Genomic DNA, 19015 nt, shown 5'->3' with positions numbered 1-19015 from the left:
GAGATAGTGTGCAATTTGTCTCTCACCTCGGATTTTACATCAAACTATTTTCCTGTATTTCCTTCAGTTCTAACTGCTGACTTACAACTTAAATATAAACTACTTATTGCTGTATATAATGTTCCATTTACCTTCATATAACTGTATTGTTTTGAAAAGCTTTCCTCTGTGCACCTTGTCATGCCTTTTCCAGTTTTACAAAACTGTCAAACCTGTCATATTCAACTATTTGTTGTAAAGTGAAAATGTGATCTTGACAACCTCTATTTGACCTGAACCCAGCTTGTTCTTCTCCAAGTTTCTCTTTCACAGTTTTTCTCAATCTCTTTTCAAGTATGCTTGCATAAATCTTACGTGGAACACTAAAGAAATTCTTCTGTAATTTTCACATTTAACTTTAATTTTTATTTTCACATTTCTGTTTACTGTAGATGGGAACTATGAGAGCCCTATTTCAGTCATCTGGAATTCAACCTTTTGACCAAGCCCTGTGAATTATGCAGCATAATCACTGCAAAACTTTTTATACTACTATGTTTAAGCATTTCTGGTCAAAAGTCATCTATTCTAGCTGCATTTCAAGTTTTTTGTGGGCTTTCACTCCTGTTTACATTCCTCTTGAAAATTTTCTGCCACTCTTCTGTCATTATTTGTTTCATTTATTTTCAAGTAATCACTCCAGACATCTAGGATATCCTTGACTTCAGTTTTCATGTCACCTTTATCATCTTTGATTCCTTTTACTTTTTCTTTTCTCCTTATTCTTTTTCTTTCCTCCTTTTTTCTTAAATTTTTGTGACCTCCAGAATTTTGCTGCATTCCTGATATTTATTTTTTATATTTTTACCAAAGTCTTCTCATGAATTTAGCAATTTTTATGCATACATCTTTAACATCTTGTGTCTGCCATGATGTTCTTATTTTTCTTTTCTTGCATACAACTTCACCACATGCCTCCCTAGCTGAATCAATCATTTTTTCTTTAGAGTTTGTCACCGAGACTCCAAGGTTTGGTTCTTGGTTTCAAACTGTTTTATTTTTTTTTGTAATAATGTTTGTATAGAGTTCAGTGTTTATCAAATGGTGTGCAGCGAGAAAGCCAGAAGTGTGTGGCCAAATTTTAATAGTAAAAAAATATATTTTGTTCAAATTACAGCACACTTTTGCCTACTTATACAATTATATTTGTATAATTATGTTTATATAATTATAGTACTATACGCCCACAGATACGAGACGACACTTCTGCGCATGTCAGAAGAAGGAGAATCCATTCCGATAATAGGATAATCAATCCGTCTTGTGTGATGAGTTGTTTATTATTACTTGTCGGAAAATTAACTTTTCTTTTATGAATATTGTGGTTTTTAAAGTGGTAACTATTTTTACTCGTATAACAGTAGGAAAACTTTACATATAAAGCACGTGAATTTGAGTGTTGGTGACCAATTCGTACATCAGCTTATTTCTTTTTCCTTCAACATGAATTGACTCTTCTTGACAAGTTGACAGACTAGGGTCTCAGATCTGTGGTTGGACAGTAGTACTGAAATACATGAAAAACAACTAGTAAAAAATGCCATTTTCTTTTTTCTTATTCCTGTGACTTTCTTTGTTCTGTTTCTTGTGATTCTTTGTTATATTTTTTTGTAATTTGTTTCCCATGATTTCTTTTGTTTTATATCTCATTCTCTTTTGTTTCATGGGAATGGAGTGTGGAGTTTAGTATTTTTATTGTAAATTCACTATAACAAACATTGTGTTATAATGAACTGTCTTTGGTCCCTGTAGGTTTGCTATAGTGCTCATGTATAGTATAAGTTACAAAAAAAATTTAAATATATATAAACTATCTGATCAAAAGTATCCAGACACCCCTCTGTCATCAGAAGAAGATTAGGAATGGTTATAACAAGTCAGAGGCTTGTCTAAAATCTGGAAGGATGGATCTATCTGCCCAGGAACAACGTTAAGGATTCTGGATGCAGCTGTTTTTCCAACAATGACTTATGATTTGTGCGACTTGGAACTTAAAGAAGTCTGATAGGAAAAGGATAGCTGCTTTTGAGATGTGGTGTTAAAGAATGCTGTTGAGGATATCGCATACTTGAAAAATGGTCAGTTGGATGAGTGCCAGAAAGGATCATTAGAACTTTAAGGCTCCTTAAAGATACTGACAGTAGAAAGCTGAAATACTTTGGACACATTGAAAGGATGGAAGGAGGACTTCTCAGAATAGTGATAGAAGATAAAGTTCCTGGAAAAAGATGAAGGGGGTAGACCCTCAATTAGATTAATAGATGGATGGTGTGTCTTGAGTGACTGATCATCAGAGTTGAAGCCTCCATCTGGCGAGGACTGGTGCGGCACATCATCAAGGAATGGAATGATTACACAGTCCAACACAATTTTTGCTGACTTTTATATGAGACTTGTTTTTTACTAATTTGGGTGCGCTGATTTCAAATATCAAACCCATTTTTCTCTATCACATCAGGTTTTTCCTCTATGGCATTTTCTTTTTGCTAATTTGTAAGTTTTTGATAGTTTTAAGAAGGCAGTACTTTTAGAGGATCAAAAAAATCGATTTTTTAATATTATTTTCTGAAAGTATGTACTTAAAAAAATCTGCTCCTAACTTTTTATCAAGAAATTCAAAAAATTCCCGAAGATATAGCCTATTATTCAAAGCAGTGTGCAGATCAGAATCAGAGTGCTCACTGCTCTCGCTTGTTAGTAAACGAATAAATGCGTAAAAACCTGCAATGGCATGTACTGGTGCTTTGATTTCTTTTGATTTGATTTGATTTCTGCTGTGTGTTCTGTTTTGACTACTGTTGGAGTATTCAGCCATCATGTGAGAATCCCATCTTTCTTGGTACCAATCTTCCATAGTTTTTAAGTCTTGATGAAATCTTTCACCTTGTTCATCGCTTACAGCACCTAAATTCTCGGGAAATCTATCAAGATGACTGTATAGGAAATGAAACTTTATGCTCATGTTGCAACCTAGGTGCTGGAAATTTTCAAGCATTGTTTCCACTAGATCTTTGTAATTGCACGCTTTTTTGTTTCCAAGAAAATTATTCGCAACCATCATAAATGAAGTCCAGGCCTCTTTCTCAATTTCGTTCATAGAGTTGATGAAATTTGGGTCTCTCATTAAAGTTCTAATTTGCAGCCCATCAAATACACCGCCTTTAATTTTTTCATAACTAAGTCGTGGAAATTTTTCACATATGTATTGGAAACAGTCACCTTGTAAATCTAAAGCTTTAACATACTGCTTCATAAGACCTAGTTTGATGTGTAGAGGTGGAAAAATGATTTTTTCTCTGTCGATTAAAGGTTGATTCATAACATTCTGTTCTCCAACATTTAAGGATATTCTAAGAGGCCAATGTTTCTGACTGCAGTGTTGGTTTCTAGCTCGACTATCCCAGAAGCATAGCAAACACGGAAACTTTGTATATCCTCTTTGAAAGCCAAGTAAAAAGTTCACCATTTTAAGATCCACACAGATGATCCAGTTATGGTCTGTATATTTTAATAACTTCAGAACCTTTTTAATGTCCTCATATGTTTCCTTTAAGTGGACTGAATAGCCAATAGGAATTGAGCCATATACATTCCCATTGTGTAGTAAGACACACTTGAAACTTCAGCTTGAACTGTCGATAAATAAACGCCACTCATTTGGATGATATTGTACAACACTCATTTCAGTTAGTAAACCTGACACATTGTTACAGTTAACAAACCGACACTCATGTTTAAAATATTGTACAAGATTACTTTCCCTGCTACGATAAAAAGTTATCTTCGTATCTTGCTCCAGTAAGTTTCTTCATTTAATCTTGAAGCTAACAATTCCAATGATTCCTTTGATAGGCCCAAATCTCTTACTAAGTCATTGAATTCCGTTTGAGTAAAACGTTGCGGTCCAGAACTAGAAATTGAATTTTCATTGTCTAAATCAACATCCAGGTCTTGCTCCTCAAGAACATCTGGCATATCCCGATGATGCTTGTTCTCAAGTAAAGGAAGTCCTTTATAAATTGGAATGGCTATTTCATTGGAATGAGCAACTGGCTGAATTGCTGAGTCGAGATTTGGATACACAATTTTTTTCTTATTCTTCTTATTATAACCAGAAGTCTGAACTAAACAAAAATAGCAATCATCTACGTGATTTTTCGGTTCACGCCAAATCATTGGAATGCCAAAAGCTAATTTTTGGCGTTTTCCCTTGCTCCACTGTCGTAAATTTTCTACACATGACTTACACACTTTATTTGGAGCCCATGAATTGTCCTGATCTGCAAGTTTTATGTCAAAGTATGCAAAGTACACTTTCTTAACGAAATCAGTGATATTTGTCCTTTGACTGGGAACAGTAAAGCTGCCACAAATGTAGCAGAAGGAATCTACACTATTGACACAATTTCAAGTAGTAGACATGATGTATTTTCTTCACTGCCGACTAACATGCAATTAACAAGACAAAAAAAAACCAGAGACTTTATTGAAACGTTATAAGCACTCATCATACTTTCATGATCAATTAACGATTGACTGATTTCGATCGTTCTTTGTCTGCTATGACGCATATAGCATTCATTTGTTTTAGGCAGTTGTCATCGCCTACTTTTCATCACCTAAATGTATTAGGTTGGTTATCGGCTTCTTTCGCATTCAAAGCGCCAGTACGTACCGCTGCAGGTTCTTACGCATTTATTCGTTTACTAACAAGCAAGAGCGGTGAGCGCTCCGATTCTGATCTGCGCACCGCTTTGAATAATAGGCTATATCTTTGGGAATTTTTCGAATTTCTTGATAAAAAGTTAGGAACAGATTTTTAAAAGTACATACTTTTAGAAAATAATATTAAAAAATCGATTTTTTTTGATCCTCTAAATAGTACTGCCTCCTTAAAACTATCAAAAACTTACAAATTAGCAAAAAGAAAATGCCATAGAGGAAAAACCTGATGTGATAGAGAAAAATGGGTTTGATATTTGAAATCAGCGCACCCAAATTAGTAAAAAACAACTGTCAGATCATAATCAGCAGATTATGATCTGACATTTTTTTTGTTGGCCAGTGCTATACATCTGATGATGTCCAGTGAATAGATGGATGAAGAAGAGTAGGTAAAAGAGCAAAACCTGGAATATTCTGGCACTGGTAAGGACATAACAGAACCAACCATCTTCAAGAGACATCGTGAAAGACCAGAATGTAAGTTGGCAACTCAGTTACAAAGGATAGAAAGAAGAGCATAAAATAGTAATTGCGCAACAATACCTCTGTGCCTGATCCAATCAGATGCCCTGGAAATGTTGAATAATCACACGAGTTTCTACAGACCTTTCCATATCTTGTATCCAAAGATGGCTAGAAGATCTACTTTTGATTGTGTGTGTGTGTGGTAAAATTCACATTGCTGGGATGGTCACCACTTAGCTTGTGGCCCTCCAGATGCTGAAGAAGTGAAATGGGATAATGGTTTAATGGCTGAATATAGGCTTTTTTTCCCATGCTTTGGTATTGATGCCAGACCAGTAGGAAATATTGTAAAGGCAGTATAGAATAGGTAACTAACAAGGTCATGTATATCTCCAGTTTTGCTCAGAATGCTCCAGATTCTTTTGATTTATTTCTGATGAAAGACTAGAGAAAGCACAAGCATTTTTGGCATTATGGAAGGTTAATGTGCTGTAGTTATCTGTGCAGGAATTAAAGGAGAAGAATGTTGTTCTTTCTTTTAGTGTTACACGGTGATCAGCATTCATTTTTGAAATTATGGATTCTACAACCGTATTAGAATAACTCTTTTTATTATCCTGACGTTTCGATCTTCATATCAAGATCATCATCTGGAGCATACATAAATATACAAGGCAAGCTGCGTTATATTTCAAACCCTAAGCTAGAGAAACAATTATTTGATCACATGCTACTCACTGGCATGACCTCTAGTGGGGGGGGGGGGGAGCCATCAAGCTAATTTAATTTTTGATTACATGAATAAATATTCTTGCTTGCAGATGGTTTTCCTTCCAGTAACAGTGATGTTCTATTACAGTTGTTATTTTTGATTAAAAAAAAATATATATGTATATATAAATTACAACATGAATAAACTTTCTTATAGATTTCTCCCCCCCCCCCCCCTTAACAGTGATGTCCTATTTTTCAGTATTAAAATTATTATGGATTTAGGATCCTGGATTTTCTAGAGTCCTATTTATAGTTGTTCTTAGAGAGGAAGGATTTGTGTGACGAATATATGCCTTCCATATGTATGGGATTTTTAGACCATCATTATTGTTTAGATTGGGGGTGGTTGATAATGATCTCACAAGCCTCTTTAAATTTGCATTCATACCATGTTTTGGTGTGATGTAGACAACTAGTGCTTTTCCAGTCAATTCTATATAAGGTGTTCAGAGCATGATCAGAAAGGCCAGCTTCACCATAATTATTATATTTGATGTGTCGTTTATGTTCTTTTTGTCTGATCGGAATTGTGCCTCCTGTTTCTCGTATGTATGGTATGTTGCATGTGCAGTAAATACGGTATACTCCAGGGTGGGCCAGCGGAGGGAAAGGGTCTTTGGACGAGTTGAGTAAGCTTTTTAATTTTGCAGGAGGTTTAAAGGTGGCCTTGAGGTTGTATTTTTGTAGTACTCTGTTTATTTTGTCTGATGTCCCTTTAATGTAGGGAATGGTTATAGTTTTACTGTAGTCTGGTTTGTCTTTGTTTTTTATTGAGATCTTGTAGAGAATTTTGTTAATGGTGTTTCGGCTGTATCCATTTTTTTGAAAAATATTACTCATCACTTTAAATTGGTTTTTCAGTACCTGTTCACCGGAGCAGATCTTCAGAGCCCTGTCTTTTAGGGTATTGATGACATCTCGTTTTTGTGTTGGGTAGTGGTAGGAGTTTATGTGTATATATTGGCCAGTATGTGTCGGTTTCTGGTAAAGAGTGAAGGAAAGATTGCCCGAGGGAAGACGTGTGACAAGTGAAACTAGAAACGGCAATGTGTTATGTTTTGCAATCTCAATTGTGAACTGCATACGTTTGTGTTGCTTGTTTAGGTGGCTAAGGAAAGTGTCTGGCAGCCATGAGACCAAATCGCGAAAACATCGTCAACATATCTGAGCCAAGCTTTGGGTTTTAAAGGGGAGGGACCTAGAGCAAGTTGTTCAAAATGTTCCATATAAAAGTTAGCAATCGGGGGGGGGGGCAGATAATGGAAAGCCCATGGCTGTGCCTTCTTCAAAACTGATATAATGTCTTTGATGTTTATGAAGTGTTGTGTGTTTTTGATATAGGAGGGGGATGACCTACCAACTCCCTGAGTGTTGCCGCTCAAAACAGAGAAATCTACTTAAGTTCATTACCACATGGCCCGAAGATAATGGTCAAAAAAAATTTCCACACTATGCTCGTTCCCCGAGAATTTATGGGCTACCGAAAAATTCACAAAGAAAACACACCGTTAAGGCCTATCGTCGAAGGGATTGATAGCCCGACTTATCACTTAGCCAAAAAATTAGCGGCAACACTCAAGGAGTTGGTAGGTCATTCCCCCTCCTATATCAAAAAAACACACAACACTTCATAAACATCATCAAAGACATTACATTAGAAAAAGATGATCTATTAGTCAGTTTTGACGTCTCTGCCCTCTTTACGAATGTCTCAATCAATGACACAATTCTTCTTTTACAGAACAAATTTCCTCCAGATATCACTGCGCTCTTTGCGCATGTATTACATTCTGATTATTTTGTATGGCAAAACGTGTTCTACCTACAAAAAGAAGGCACAGCCCACGGCTGTGCCTTCTTTTTGTAGTGGTTTCAATGCCCGATGAAGAGCTGTCCTCAGTGGTACATGATTAGGGCATTGGCTGCATAGTCCATGGCATACAGGGTACGGCATACAATTTGCTTGCTGATGCTGCTTGACCTCTGACATTGAAACTGGATGTAATATTTGTACCGCTGTTGTCCTTCGGTTAGTTTGTACAAGCCTTGGACAGTCTAGTCAACTCCAGTCATCAATGGTGGTGTGCTGGTATGTCTATAGATAGTATACTCATGGTTGACTCTTGATACAGTTGCTCTAGAATCCTAGGGTTCTTACCACTTGGGCTGTCTTTAGCCGATAATACATTCATGATCAGAGTTGCTAAGATTACCACATTTACCTACATTCATCGATTGTGATGACTGTTGGGGATCCTATTTACCATCTGCATTAGGTTTGGGTACATTTCACTCTGCACAAGAGTGGGGGGGGGGGGGGTGGGGGGGGGGGGGGGTGGGGGGGGGGGGGGGTGGGGGGGGGGGGGGGTGGGGGGGGGGGGGGGTGGGGGGGGGGGGGGGTGGGGGGGGGGGGGGGTGGGGGGGGGGGGGGGTGGGGGGGGGGGGGGGTGGGGGGGGGGGGGGGTGGGGGGGGGGGGGGGTGGGGGGGGGGGGGGGTGGGGGGGGGGGGGGGTGGGGGGGGGGGGGGGTGGGGGGGGGGGGGGGTGGGGGGGGGGGGGGGTGGGGGGGGGGGGGGGTGGGGGGGGGGGGGGGTGGGGGGGGGGGGGGGTGGGGGGGGGGGGGGGTGGGGGGGGGGGGGGGTGGGGGGGGGGGGGGGTGGGGGGGGGGGGGGGTGGGGGGGGGGGGGGGTGGGGGGGGGGGGGGGTGGGGGGGGGGGGGGGTGGGGGGGGGGGGGGGTGGGGGGGGGGGGGGGTGGGGGGGGGGGGGGGTGGGGGGGGGGGGGGGTGGGGGGGGGGGGGGGTGGGGGGAAAAAGCAAGAATAGCAATGGATTATTTATGGCAACAGCGTCATCGTACCAGTGACCTTATGGGAACTCTGTGCTTAATATTCATAATGGAGATTGGGGTAAGACGAGGTGAGTGAGGCTGTTATACATTGCAAAAGCCATTTAGATGTTCCTATAAAATAGCTCAAATTCATTCATACTCATGGAATCATGCTAATACAGTTGCACACAAGCTAACTGGTTTGATCATGCTCTCCTAATTATTCCCCCCACCCACCTTTGGTTTTTGCAAACTATTTCAAGAACAGTTTTTGTTTTATTACACTCCATGATAACACTACATTAAAGATTTCTAATTCATATACAGTAATACTCCATTTAATACTGCCCTGTTTAGTGCTGTTTTGTTATAGTGCTAAAACATACTAATTCATGAGAGTGGTCATTACTGCATGATCACCAACATTCATTTTGTCATTCAGTGTGCTTTATTCTGAATACATATACACAACCAACTGCTACATACATTGTTTTGGCAAATGCAGAAACGTGATAGTAGCTTCTCCAGCTACAAGTGCACTACCTCATTAATACAACCAGTGGTTCAGGGAATGATCTCAGAAGATTGTGGGTCTTCTGTATTTCATAGACCTACAAACCAGTTCCTTATCTAAAGTACAGTATAATAAGTGATTTTCATTAAAATCGGTTGTTGAAAGTTCATTATTGTTCTACTGTATTTATATTTGTATTTTTACCTATATAATTAAATGTTATAATGATCCTGTTTAAAACTGTTTCAGTTAGTCATCCATGTTTGTACCATGAGTGCTAATTCCTGTTTTGCATTAGAAGAAAAAAAAAAAAACCTGAATTACCACAGGAATTAACTTGCACATTGCACTTCAGAAACATTCAGGTCATGAAACCAATAAAAATTAGATTTTTTTTTTTTTTCTAAGCAAAGTATATGAGAATAGTAATCTTTGCCTATTTTTATAATGAGCCAAAGATTTTATAATGAGCCAAATATAAATAGAGATAATTACTTACATTTTGATCTTCATATTATGATCATCATCTAGAGTACACACACACACACACACACACACACACACACACACATATATATATATGTAGAAAATTGCTTGTTAAAATTGCTTGGTATCTTTAACATATATATATATACACAAAGAGACAAGCTACAGTACAGTCCACATAATATACCAAGATATTCCTAATTTCATCAACCATTAACAGTACCAGCTTGCTGGTTATTCCTTCTCCTACTAGGCAGAGGAACAGGAGAGAAAATAAGGACAGCTAGCTTCTGATGAACTTTGAAAACAGTGAAGAGATCGTTTCTTTAAAGTTCTGGCTATTTTTTCTGAGGTGCTCTGGATATATGGAATAGTTAACATTACTGCAGTCTATGTTGAGAAGGATGCAAGGAATAACCAATTTATTATTATTATTATTTTTTTTTTTGGCATTGTAACCATTAGATAGCAAGGCCTGGTGAATAAAAGAGAGTTCATCTGAATGGGAAGGTTGGAGGCTCTGTTGAGAAGGGCCTGATAACACTATATTGTGGAGAGGGGAGAGAGAGCATGAAAGTTTTGGTATGGTAAAATTTAAAGATCAATGATATTATGGGAAAAGCTGAAATGTCAGAAAGGGGGGCAAATTACTGTAAATGAGTTCAACTCAAGTGATTATTATGGGGGGGGGGTTCAACTATGGAGACATAGAGTGGAAGGAGGAAAGATTACTGAGATTGCTGGCATCTGGTCATAGAATCAGATCATGGCCATGTTGTCTTCAATTAGGAATAATGATTGTGGTCTTGACTTGAGAGATGAAAAAAGGAATTTTCAGTTGAGAAGCGGTATGTGTGGATCTTCAGGGAAGGAGATTATGATGAGCTTAGTAGGCAGTTTGAAGCAGAACCATGGCATAAGAATCTGTAAAGGAAGGATTTTAGCAGGCCACAGGAGATGGTTAAAGAGTATTAGTTATACCCAAGGTCAAGAGGGTAAATCAGGTAAGTGTTAGATGGATGAGTAATATCATTAAGCAGGAGTCGGGGGGGGGGGGATTGTGGGGGATGTATAAGGAGAAAGGCAGTTAGCAAGCTCACAAGCAGTACAAGGCTCAGACAAGAATGGTGACTAATATGGTACCTTCATTACCATACTAGTCTGCGCAGTTAGCCTAGTGGCTTTGCGCTTTGCAACCATATGCCTGGGGAAGGAGTGTCCTAGGTTCAATTCCCGTCGACAACGCGAGGAACTTTAGGATCTTCCTCAGCCATAGCCAAGTTGGCCAGTCTTGGGCGTAGACAGCAGGGTTTTTTCTGCCAGTTTATCTGGTGTTTTTCATCCCGCCAGCAGGCAAACCGGTCTGAGGACACGCGGATTACAGTCAGGAATACTGACCCAGCCATAGGTCTGATTCGTCAGCCTATGCCAGTTCCGGAACCTGGATAAAATTTTTTTTTTTGGGAGGGGGGGACTGAGATGGTGCTGTACCTCCCCGTAAAGGGGACTGCGGCCGTGTATCATCATATGATTATTATTATTATTACCATGCTAATCGCATTTCTCATAAGATCAGATTATGAGAAGAAATTAAGCAAGCAGGCCAAAGGGTGGAAATCTGAATTAGCTCTAAGTATCTCCATGGATCTATTTACCTCTGATAACATTTGATTTCATAAGATTTGACTATGAAAAGTCCCTATTCAGAGTCAAAACCACTCTGAATAGTGACTTCTTGTACTGCATGGAATTTATATGGCTAAAAGGGAATGTATACTTGGGCAATGAGATAACTCTATATTCAAGTAGCCTAGTCAAGAAAATCTTTCACATGCAACAATTTTTTTGCTTACACTCAGGTAAAATAAAGGTGAAAACAAGAATATAATTTTTTGTCAAATGTAATTTAATCATTGAAGATTTAAATGCAATAATTGGCAGTACACTTATTCCAGGTATATGCCAGAGATTTAACAATGAAATCTGGCCTGGTTGTGGTTAGCATATACAGGTAGTTCCCACCTTTACGAATTAAATGGTTCTAGGTGACCGTTCGTAAATCAGGAATTCATAAAGCAGGAATTTGCCTTAGAAATAATGCTATAAGCGAGAGTTACATTCATAAGAAGGAATATTAAATTATAAGAAAGACTACTGGCCAAAGATTTACATATTTAAAAAATAACATAAGAAAAAGACTATTACACTTTTTTTATATAATGTTCGTCAAGTAGCTTTATTTTATTATCCTACATGTTTCGCCAATTTTTTTCTATCGGCATCTTCAGGGAATACAAACCAGTAAGCTATATGAAGGTAACAGACTAGGTTATAACTGATGGTTCTAATTCATACAAAAAATTAGTATTGAACGAGGCAATGCGCGTGTCTTGGGAACGTGATTTATTCGTTATGGCTCATGATGTAATTGTCATGAAAGTTCATTTCTTTGATGTTTAATGATCTGATTAAAGCTTTCCAAATTTCTGGTAAGGTTAGACCTTGATTCTTGTTTAGGTTTTCAGTTTTATGGGCGACTGTAGCTGCTTCCTTGAAGGTTCTTGAATGGTAGTTATCTTCTATATAGGGCATAAGGCTCTTATCCCACTCAATGTGATGGTTAGTAGAGGCAAAGTGGTAAGAAATGCCTGAAATGTCTTGTCTGTTGTTTCTGATATATCCTATGTGTTCTTTCTTTCTCGTTTCAAAGCTTCTAGAGGTCTGACCTACATAACTAATACCACATGAGCAAGGTATATTATATACTCCAGAGTACTTGTAGAATGGATGAGGATCTTTCGGTGATCTTAAAAATTTCCAAATAGTGTTGATTGACTTGAATGCTACTCTGATATTATGTGCTTTTAGAAGGTTAGCTAATTTTTTGGAAATGCTGCTGACAAATGGAATAGTAATAGTACTGATGTATTGGGCGTCATCACGTTGTCTGTGTGGTATATCAGTCGAGAGAATCTCGTTGTAGAGTCTTTTTGGATAACCATTTAAAGATAGTTCTCTGGATATTGTAGTTAATTCCATTTGTAGATCATTCTTATCTGTTGTGTACTGTATAGCTCTTTTCTTGAGCATATGAATAATGCTAAGTTTCTGAGCTATATGATGAGACGAGTTGAAATGGAGGTAACATCCAGTATTTGTAGGTTTTCTATAAACAGATAGGTTGATACTATTATTGGTTTGTTTCTTTATTAGGATGTCAAGGAATGGCAGTTTTCCATCTTTTTCAATTTCTAATGTGAATTTGATGGTATGGTGGAAACTATTGATTTGGTTAAGGTAATCCATTAGTTCTTCTTTCATATGATCCCAAATGAGAAAGATATCATCCACATATCTGTACCAAATTTTCAGTTTTGGAATGATCTGGGATAAGATTTTTTCTTCTAGATCTTCCATGAATAAGGCAGCACAAGGAGGGGAGAGGGGGCTACCCATAGCTAATCCGGTGAGTTGTTTGTAGACAGTTTTTTGCCAAATAAAATAGTTAGAAGTTAAACAGTGATTGAACAAAGTAGTGATGTTTCTTGGGAACAAGTTGTCTAAGATTTGGACTTCAACCAAGGCTCTGAGTGACTGAAGCTCATTCTAACTAATCATTACATACTGCATACTTCCCCATACATGCCTCTATTCACCTTCACCATGCACAATTTAAAATAAAAAATTCGTAAATTGAGAACTACCTGTATATTCCATATATTTCAAATCCTGCTGCAAGTGTGGATGTTTGTAATTGTCCTTGGGTGGAATTATAACTTCAGAATTTCATTTCCCATTTGAAACCATTACCTGCTTATTTACTAGAGAACTGAATTGGCTCAGAAAAGTTTTACATTTCTAGAGCAGGGTTTCTGGATTGTGGAAAAATGAATAAAAATAGAAAAAACTTACCCCACCTGCAATACTAATGGGCTGTATGTTTTACAGCCTTTTATGGGTGGAAGCCACATAAAAGGTTAATGAATTTATAATGAACAATAAATAAACACTCTCTTAAAATACAATGTGTAAAAAGTGAAAAGACAATAAAATATATAATCTGATTACATTATAACTAATAGAGAAATTATACCGGGGAAAAAAATATTGATGTAAGAATTTTAAATGTTGGCAAATATTACTATCTTTGAAAGGAGATGGTAATTAAAGAATGAAACACTTTACAAAGACAACATAGGATAATTTCAGAACTGAAAGTATATGATACTTAATTCACTGAAGAAATATTTAGATAACTTAGAAAGCATAAAAGATAAAAACAAACAACGGAAGTAAAATGGGCAACTATTAAAGATATACAGAAAACAGCAAAAGAAGCACTATAATTAAAAAATACATACATACTAAAACTAATCAAACATGAAAAATACTGTATCAAGAAGAAAAAAATGTAGTTAAAATTAGAAAAAATTAACAAAAAAGAAAACTGCTTCTCTGAAGATAAATATCCAAAAATTCTACATAAATAATGAGATAAGAAAAATAAAACAAAATATTACTACTTAAAAGAATCATATATTTAACTCAAATTATCTTCTAATAAATGAATTTTAGTATTCTGGAGAAGAATAATGCATGCTTGAAAGAAATGACTAAATGAAAGCATCCGAATAGCTAAATAATAGAAATAGGAAAGACAGTTTCTATTATCTGTTTACAGAAAAGAATAGATTCAACATTTGAAAAAAAAAAAAAAAAAAAAAAAAAAAAAATCATCCAGAATAGATAAGCAACAGAATGACTTTCAAATATGGAGGAAAATAATTAACAAAAAAGCTTCTGATATTTTTAAAAAAGTATTTAAAGAAATAGCAATGCTGAATGACAGGTGAAAAGTTGAATGATATCAATACTCAAAAAAAGAAAATTATAAAATGAAAAATTTGCTTCACACGTTAGAATTATGCACAAAATTAATTGGAATTATTTAATTATCTATTGAAGTATCTTATGAGCACAAAGATTTCAACAAAATAGATAATAGATGCTATATTTATATTTATAAATTGGATTATAGTAAACATCTCTAAATATGCATTATTAATCTAATGAGCATGATAGAATATAGTTACTAGATGTTTAATAGAGACATGCATGCTATACATAGTATAATGTTTTAAATAAAGGCTTCACACATGCAAGAAAACTAAATGAAATTTAGTTTTCATCATATACATATTTTGCTCAATATGTCATGTTATTTAAAACAGTACACTATGGTAGAATACAGTTAAAAGATAATTATTAAAAAATTAAGAAATATATCCCAAGAAATTATACAATTAAGGATAGATATACTTCTTATGGCTCTGTGACTCAAATTGAGCCTTGGCCTCTTGGATTTGTTGTCTTCAACCCTGTCTGTCCAAAACTTTACTTCTCTAGTTTGGGTATTGTAATATGATGTTGCTGTTTTAACTATTAGTGTCTATTTGTCATGTTTTAGATTTTCCTTTTGGGTATTTACCAAGAATTTTACAGAAATTCTTGGTAAATATTATTGTCTTCTTAAGAATACTGTCATTTTCTAGATGAAAGACATGTCCTGTTCCTGTAACTTTTTGAACTTGATTATACTGAATATTTGTGGGTTCTTTATAAAGTTGATATAACTCATTGTTATCTGATCTTCCAGAGACTATTATAATTCACTGGGCCAAATATTTTTCTAAGGATTTTCCTTCAAAAGCTGAAATCAAACTCTCCATTCCTGCTGTAAATATCCATACATTAAATTTTTCAGGAAATGACAACATATACTAAAATATTCATTAAAAAACTTTAATCAATACCTTCCTATATTTCAACAATGTTACATTGCCATCTTCTTGGAACATAAAACTATGATATGTGCATGCAGGCATTAACAACAAGTAAATGAGGCTGGTGGAGGCAACTGAAGTTGGTCCTAAAGGTGGCTAAATTGGGTTGTCTGGGCTGTTGGGCTGATGTTCTTAGGAAGCAAGCTTCCCAAATTTGGGGAAGTCTCATGCACAGAATTAGTTGTTTAGCTAGTTTTATGCATTGCTTTGCTTTTTTACATTTTTTTTTTTCTGTATTCTATAAGAGCACAAGCTGACTTACTTGCCAGGAATTTTTGATATACACTCTTGTTTTCCTTGACTGCCTCTTTAACTTCCTGAGCTCACCATGGAGTTCTTATTTTTGTATCCTTGCAGATTATCTCACCACATGTCTGTCTAGCTGAATCAGTCAATTTTCTTCAGGGTTTTCCACTGAATTTCCAAGGTTTGGTTCTTGTTTTCAAACTCTTTTTTGAATGGTGGTTTTGGATTTGAGTGTACAGGTCACCTATGAAAGCTATTCAATTTTCTTTCATTTTAAAACTTTCTTACACATCTTTTTTTTTTTTATTTTGGCATTCAATTTCATCCTGCTCAAGACTAAATTGTGATCACCTCCAGTTTCAGATCCTTTGTATACTCTTGTGTCCTGAACCAGTGGGAAGACATCGCTATCAACTATAACATAGTCAGCAAGACTTTTCTTATTTCTTGCATCTTCTCTCCATGTGAATTTGTGCACATTTTATGTTGGAACATGGTGTTAGTAATAACTAATTCATGTCCTGAACAGAAATCCAGCAGGCATTTACCATTATTATTAACTTTGCGCTTTTCTCCAAAATTTCCCAAAGCATTTTTATATGTCTGGTAATCATTTCGTACTCTGCTGTTTAGATCTCCAAAAATAGGATATCATCCTTTAATTTTTCTTTGTCATCTGCCTTCTCTAAATTCCTTGAAAAATTCCTCATCTTCTTACTTATTAGAGCACTCTGTAAGACCTAAGTAAGTCTCATTGTCCATTTCCCCTATTCTGATATTTGCCCACATAACTCTAATTGATACTGCATGCCATTCAAGAATATTAATTCCATCCTTAGTGTTGAATACCAAGAAGGTGAGGATTAGATATTAAATCTGAAATCTTGTTTGGAGCTCTGCAGTCCTTACAAGTAATGTAGAGGTATCCTTCTAGTTATCCAGTTTTTACCCTGAAGCACTCCAAGTTGTAAGTCAAAAGTTACAATTAAAGGAGGTACAGGAGGTTTGATGTTAAATCATGAGTTAGAAATGTGCACATAATCTCTAATGTTATTCATAATCTGTATGGATCACTTTATGTAGGAAATTATATTATTTAAGGAAATTACAATGTACACTAAACATTAATTATAAAACTTAATATTTCTTAATATATTTTAAATAAAGGATGAAACTAGGAGTATAATTTCTTGACATCTTTAATTTATAGTATAACCAAGTGAAAAACACTTTCAACAGGTTTACAATAACCTATCGTGAGTGGGATCCAACATTTAAAAATAAAAATTATCTGACACCGTTGAATTATTTCAAAAAGAATTGCTTTCAGATATTTTTACACTATTTGATTTTACCAATGTCTGTTCAAAGGAACAGACATGGGCACTCCTATTTCTCTTGCTATTGCCAACTTCTTCATGGAATACTTTGAACAGCGTATTTTTAATAACATTTCAACTAGACCTACACTCTAGTTCAGATATGTGGATTATATTTTTGCAATTTGGAATGGCTCTTCCTCTGAGTTACAGAAGTTTTTTTTTGAAATTAAATGCACTTAATCCCAGGATCCAATTCACCTTAGAAGAAGAAGTAAATAAGCAATTAGCCTTTTTAGATCTTTTAATTCTTAATCAACCAAATGGTAGCCTACATTTCTACATCTTTTTCATAAGACTCATACAGGCCATTATATCCATGATGAATCTCATCACCATCCTAGTCAAAAGGCTGGAACTATTAAAATGTTAGTACATTTTAAGGATTCTTTCATCAAAAAAAAAAAAAAAGCTTTTAACATTATGGTATTTCTACCTCTTCAAATACAGAAGAAATAACTTGCATTCCTATCCCTTATTTGCATGACATTAGTGAACGCACAGCAAAAGTTTTAAAACTACTGAATATTTTTGTTGCCTTTTGCCCCATCATAAAAAATCTCCACTTTTCTTGCTTCTAAGGACAAATTTTCACTTGTCAGTTATCTAGGTATTGGCCAGATTCCTTGCTCTTGTGGGTTATCTTATTTTCGACAAACTGGAAGATGTTTTATTTGTCTAGAAGAACACAGGTCTTATATTAAATACCATGAGGCTGAATGGTCTAGACTTACACAGCATGCTATCAACATTAAACATAGTTTATTGGAATAAGAAAAAAGAATCTTTCATAAAATTCGTTTCCTCATAGAACATCTTGATAAAGAAATGTCTGAAACTTGACTTCACTGTCATAACTTAAACAGATTCAGTGGTTTACTTCTATCTCCTTTGTGGGAGATAGTGCTTTTAAAATTAGCTAATGTTTCCTAACTTTATTTTGTCTATATAAATATAATTTTTTTGGTTTTTTTTTTTTTTCCAAATAAGATAGGAAATTATTATATTTCTTATAGTTATCTTACATTAGCTATTTAGGTGATGCTTTTTAGAATTGTCTGTTATTGTCTTTTACATGATCTTTTACTGATGATGCCTATGATACTTAGGCAAAAATTCTTTGTTAATAATAAAGTTTTTACATGAGTTTTTCTCCGGGTTTATAATTCTTTTCATTAGTTTATAGATATCATAAATAGTGCCTATATGCACATATCAATTTATTCATTGTTCACTGATGATGGCAAGCTGAAAAATTGGAAATATTAAGTTTTTCTAATCAATATATAGTTTACATTGTAATTTCCTTAAACAGTATCATTATGAATAACAATGTATAAACCTTACCATCAGAATTTCTGTAGGAAAGTAGCTAAACCTGATATAAAAATTAGAAATATTCATCTGTGTTTTTTGTATCATGCATTTATGTTTTGTATATGGTATATTGTCACCTGGTTTTCAATGTGATGTGGAGACATTGGAGAGGGTCCAGAGACAAGTGACTAAGACAATCTTAGGAGTTTGGAATGCTGTCTATCGAGAGAGGTTGAAGAAATGTGGATTGCAAAGTTTGGTGGATAGGAGAAAGAGAGGTGATATAATAGAGATGTTTAAGTTAGTGAGAGGATTTTATCAGATTAATCCAGAGGGGATTATAAAAAGAGTAGAAGGTGAGAGAGGAAGAACTAGAGATCACTCCTGGAAGTCATGTAAAA

General features: G+C 35.9%; 1 protein-coding gene across 1 annotated transcript in view; it reads left to right on the top strand.

Moving 5' to 3' along the window:
• Positions 1 to 19015, top strand: part of LOC150104094 (ER degradation-enhancing alpha-mannosidase-like protein 3) — a 391801-nt gene that overhangs the window by 167657 nt on the left and 205129 nt on the right. Inside the window, 3 exon segments of the mRNA XM_090396397.1 lie at positions 8809 to 8878; positions 8881 to 8918; positions 10619 to 10833. Coding sequence (XP_090252523.1) covers positions 8809 to 8878; positions 8881 to 8918; positions 10619 to 10833 — 323 coding nt within the window.

This window comes from Typopeltis vanoorti, chromosome 8, assembly GCF_054136105.1.
Source record: "Typopeltis vanoorti isolate ZY-2024b chromosome 8, IOZ_Tvanoo_1.0, whole genome shotgun sequence".
NCBI classification, from domain to species: Eukaryota; Metazoa; Arthropoda; class Arachnida; order Uropygi; family Thelyphonidae; genus Typopeltis; species Typopeltis vanoorti.
The sequence above is the reverse complement of the archived record's forward strand: the minus strand, read 5'-3'. Positions and strand labels throughout refer to the sequence as shown.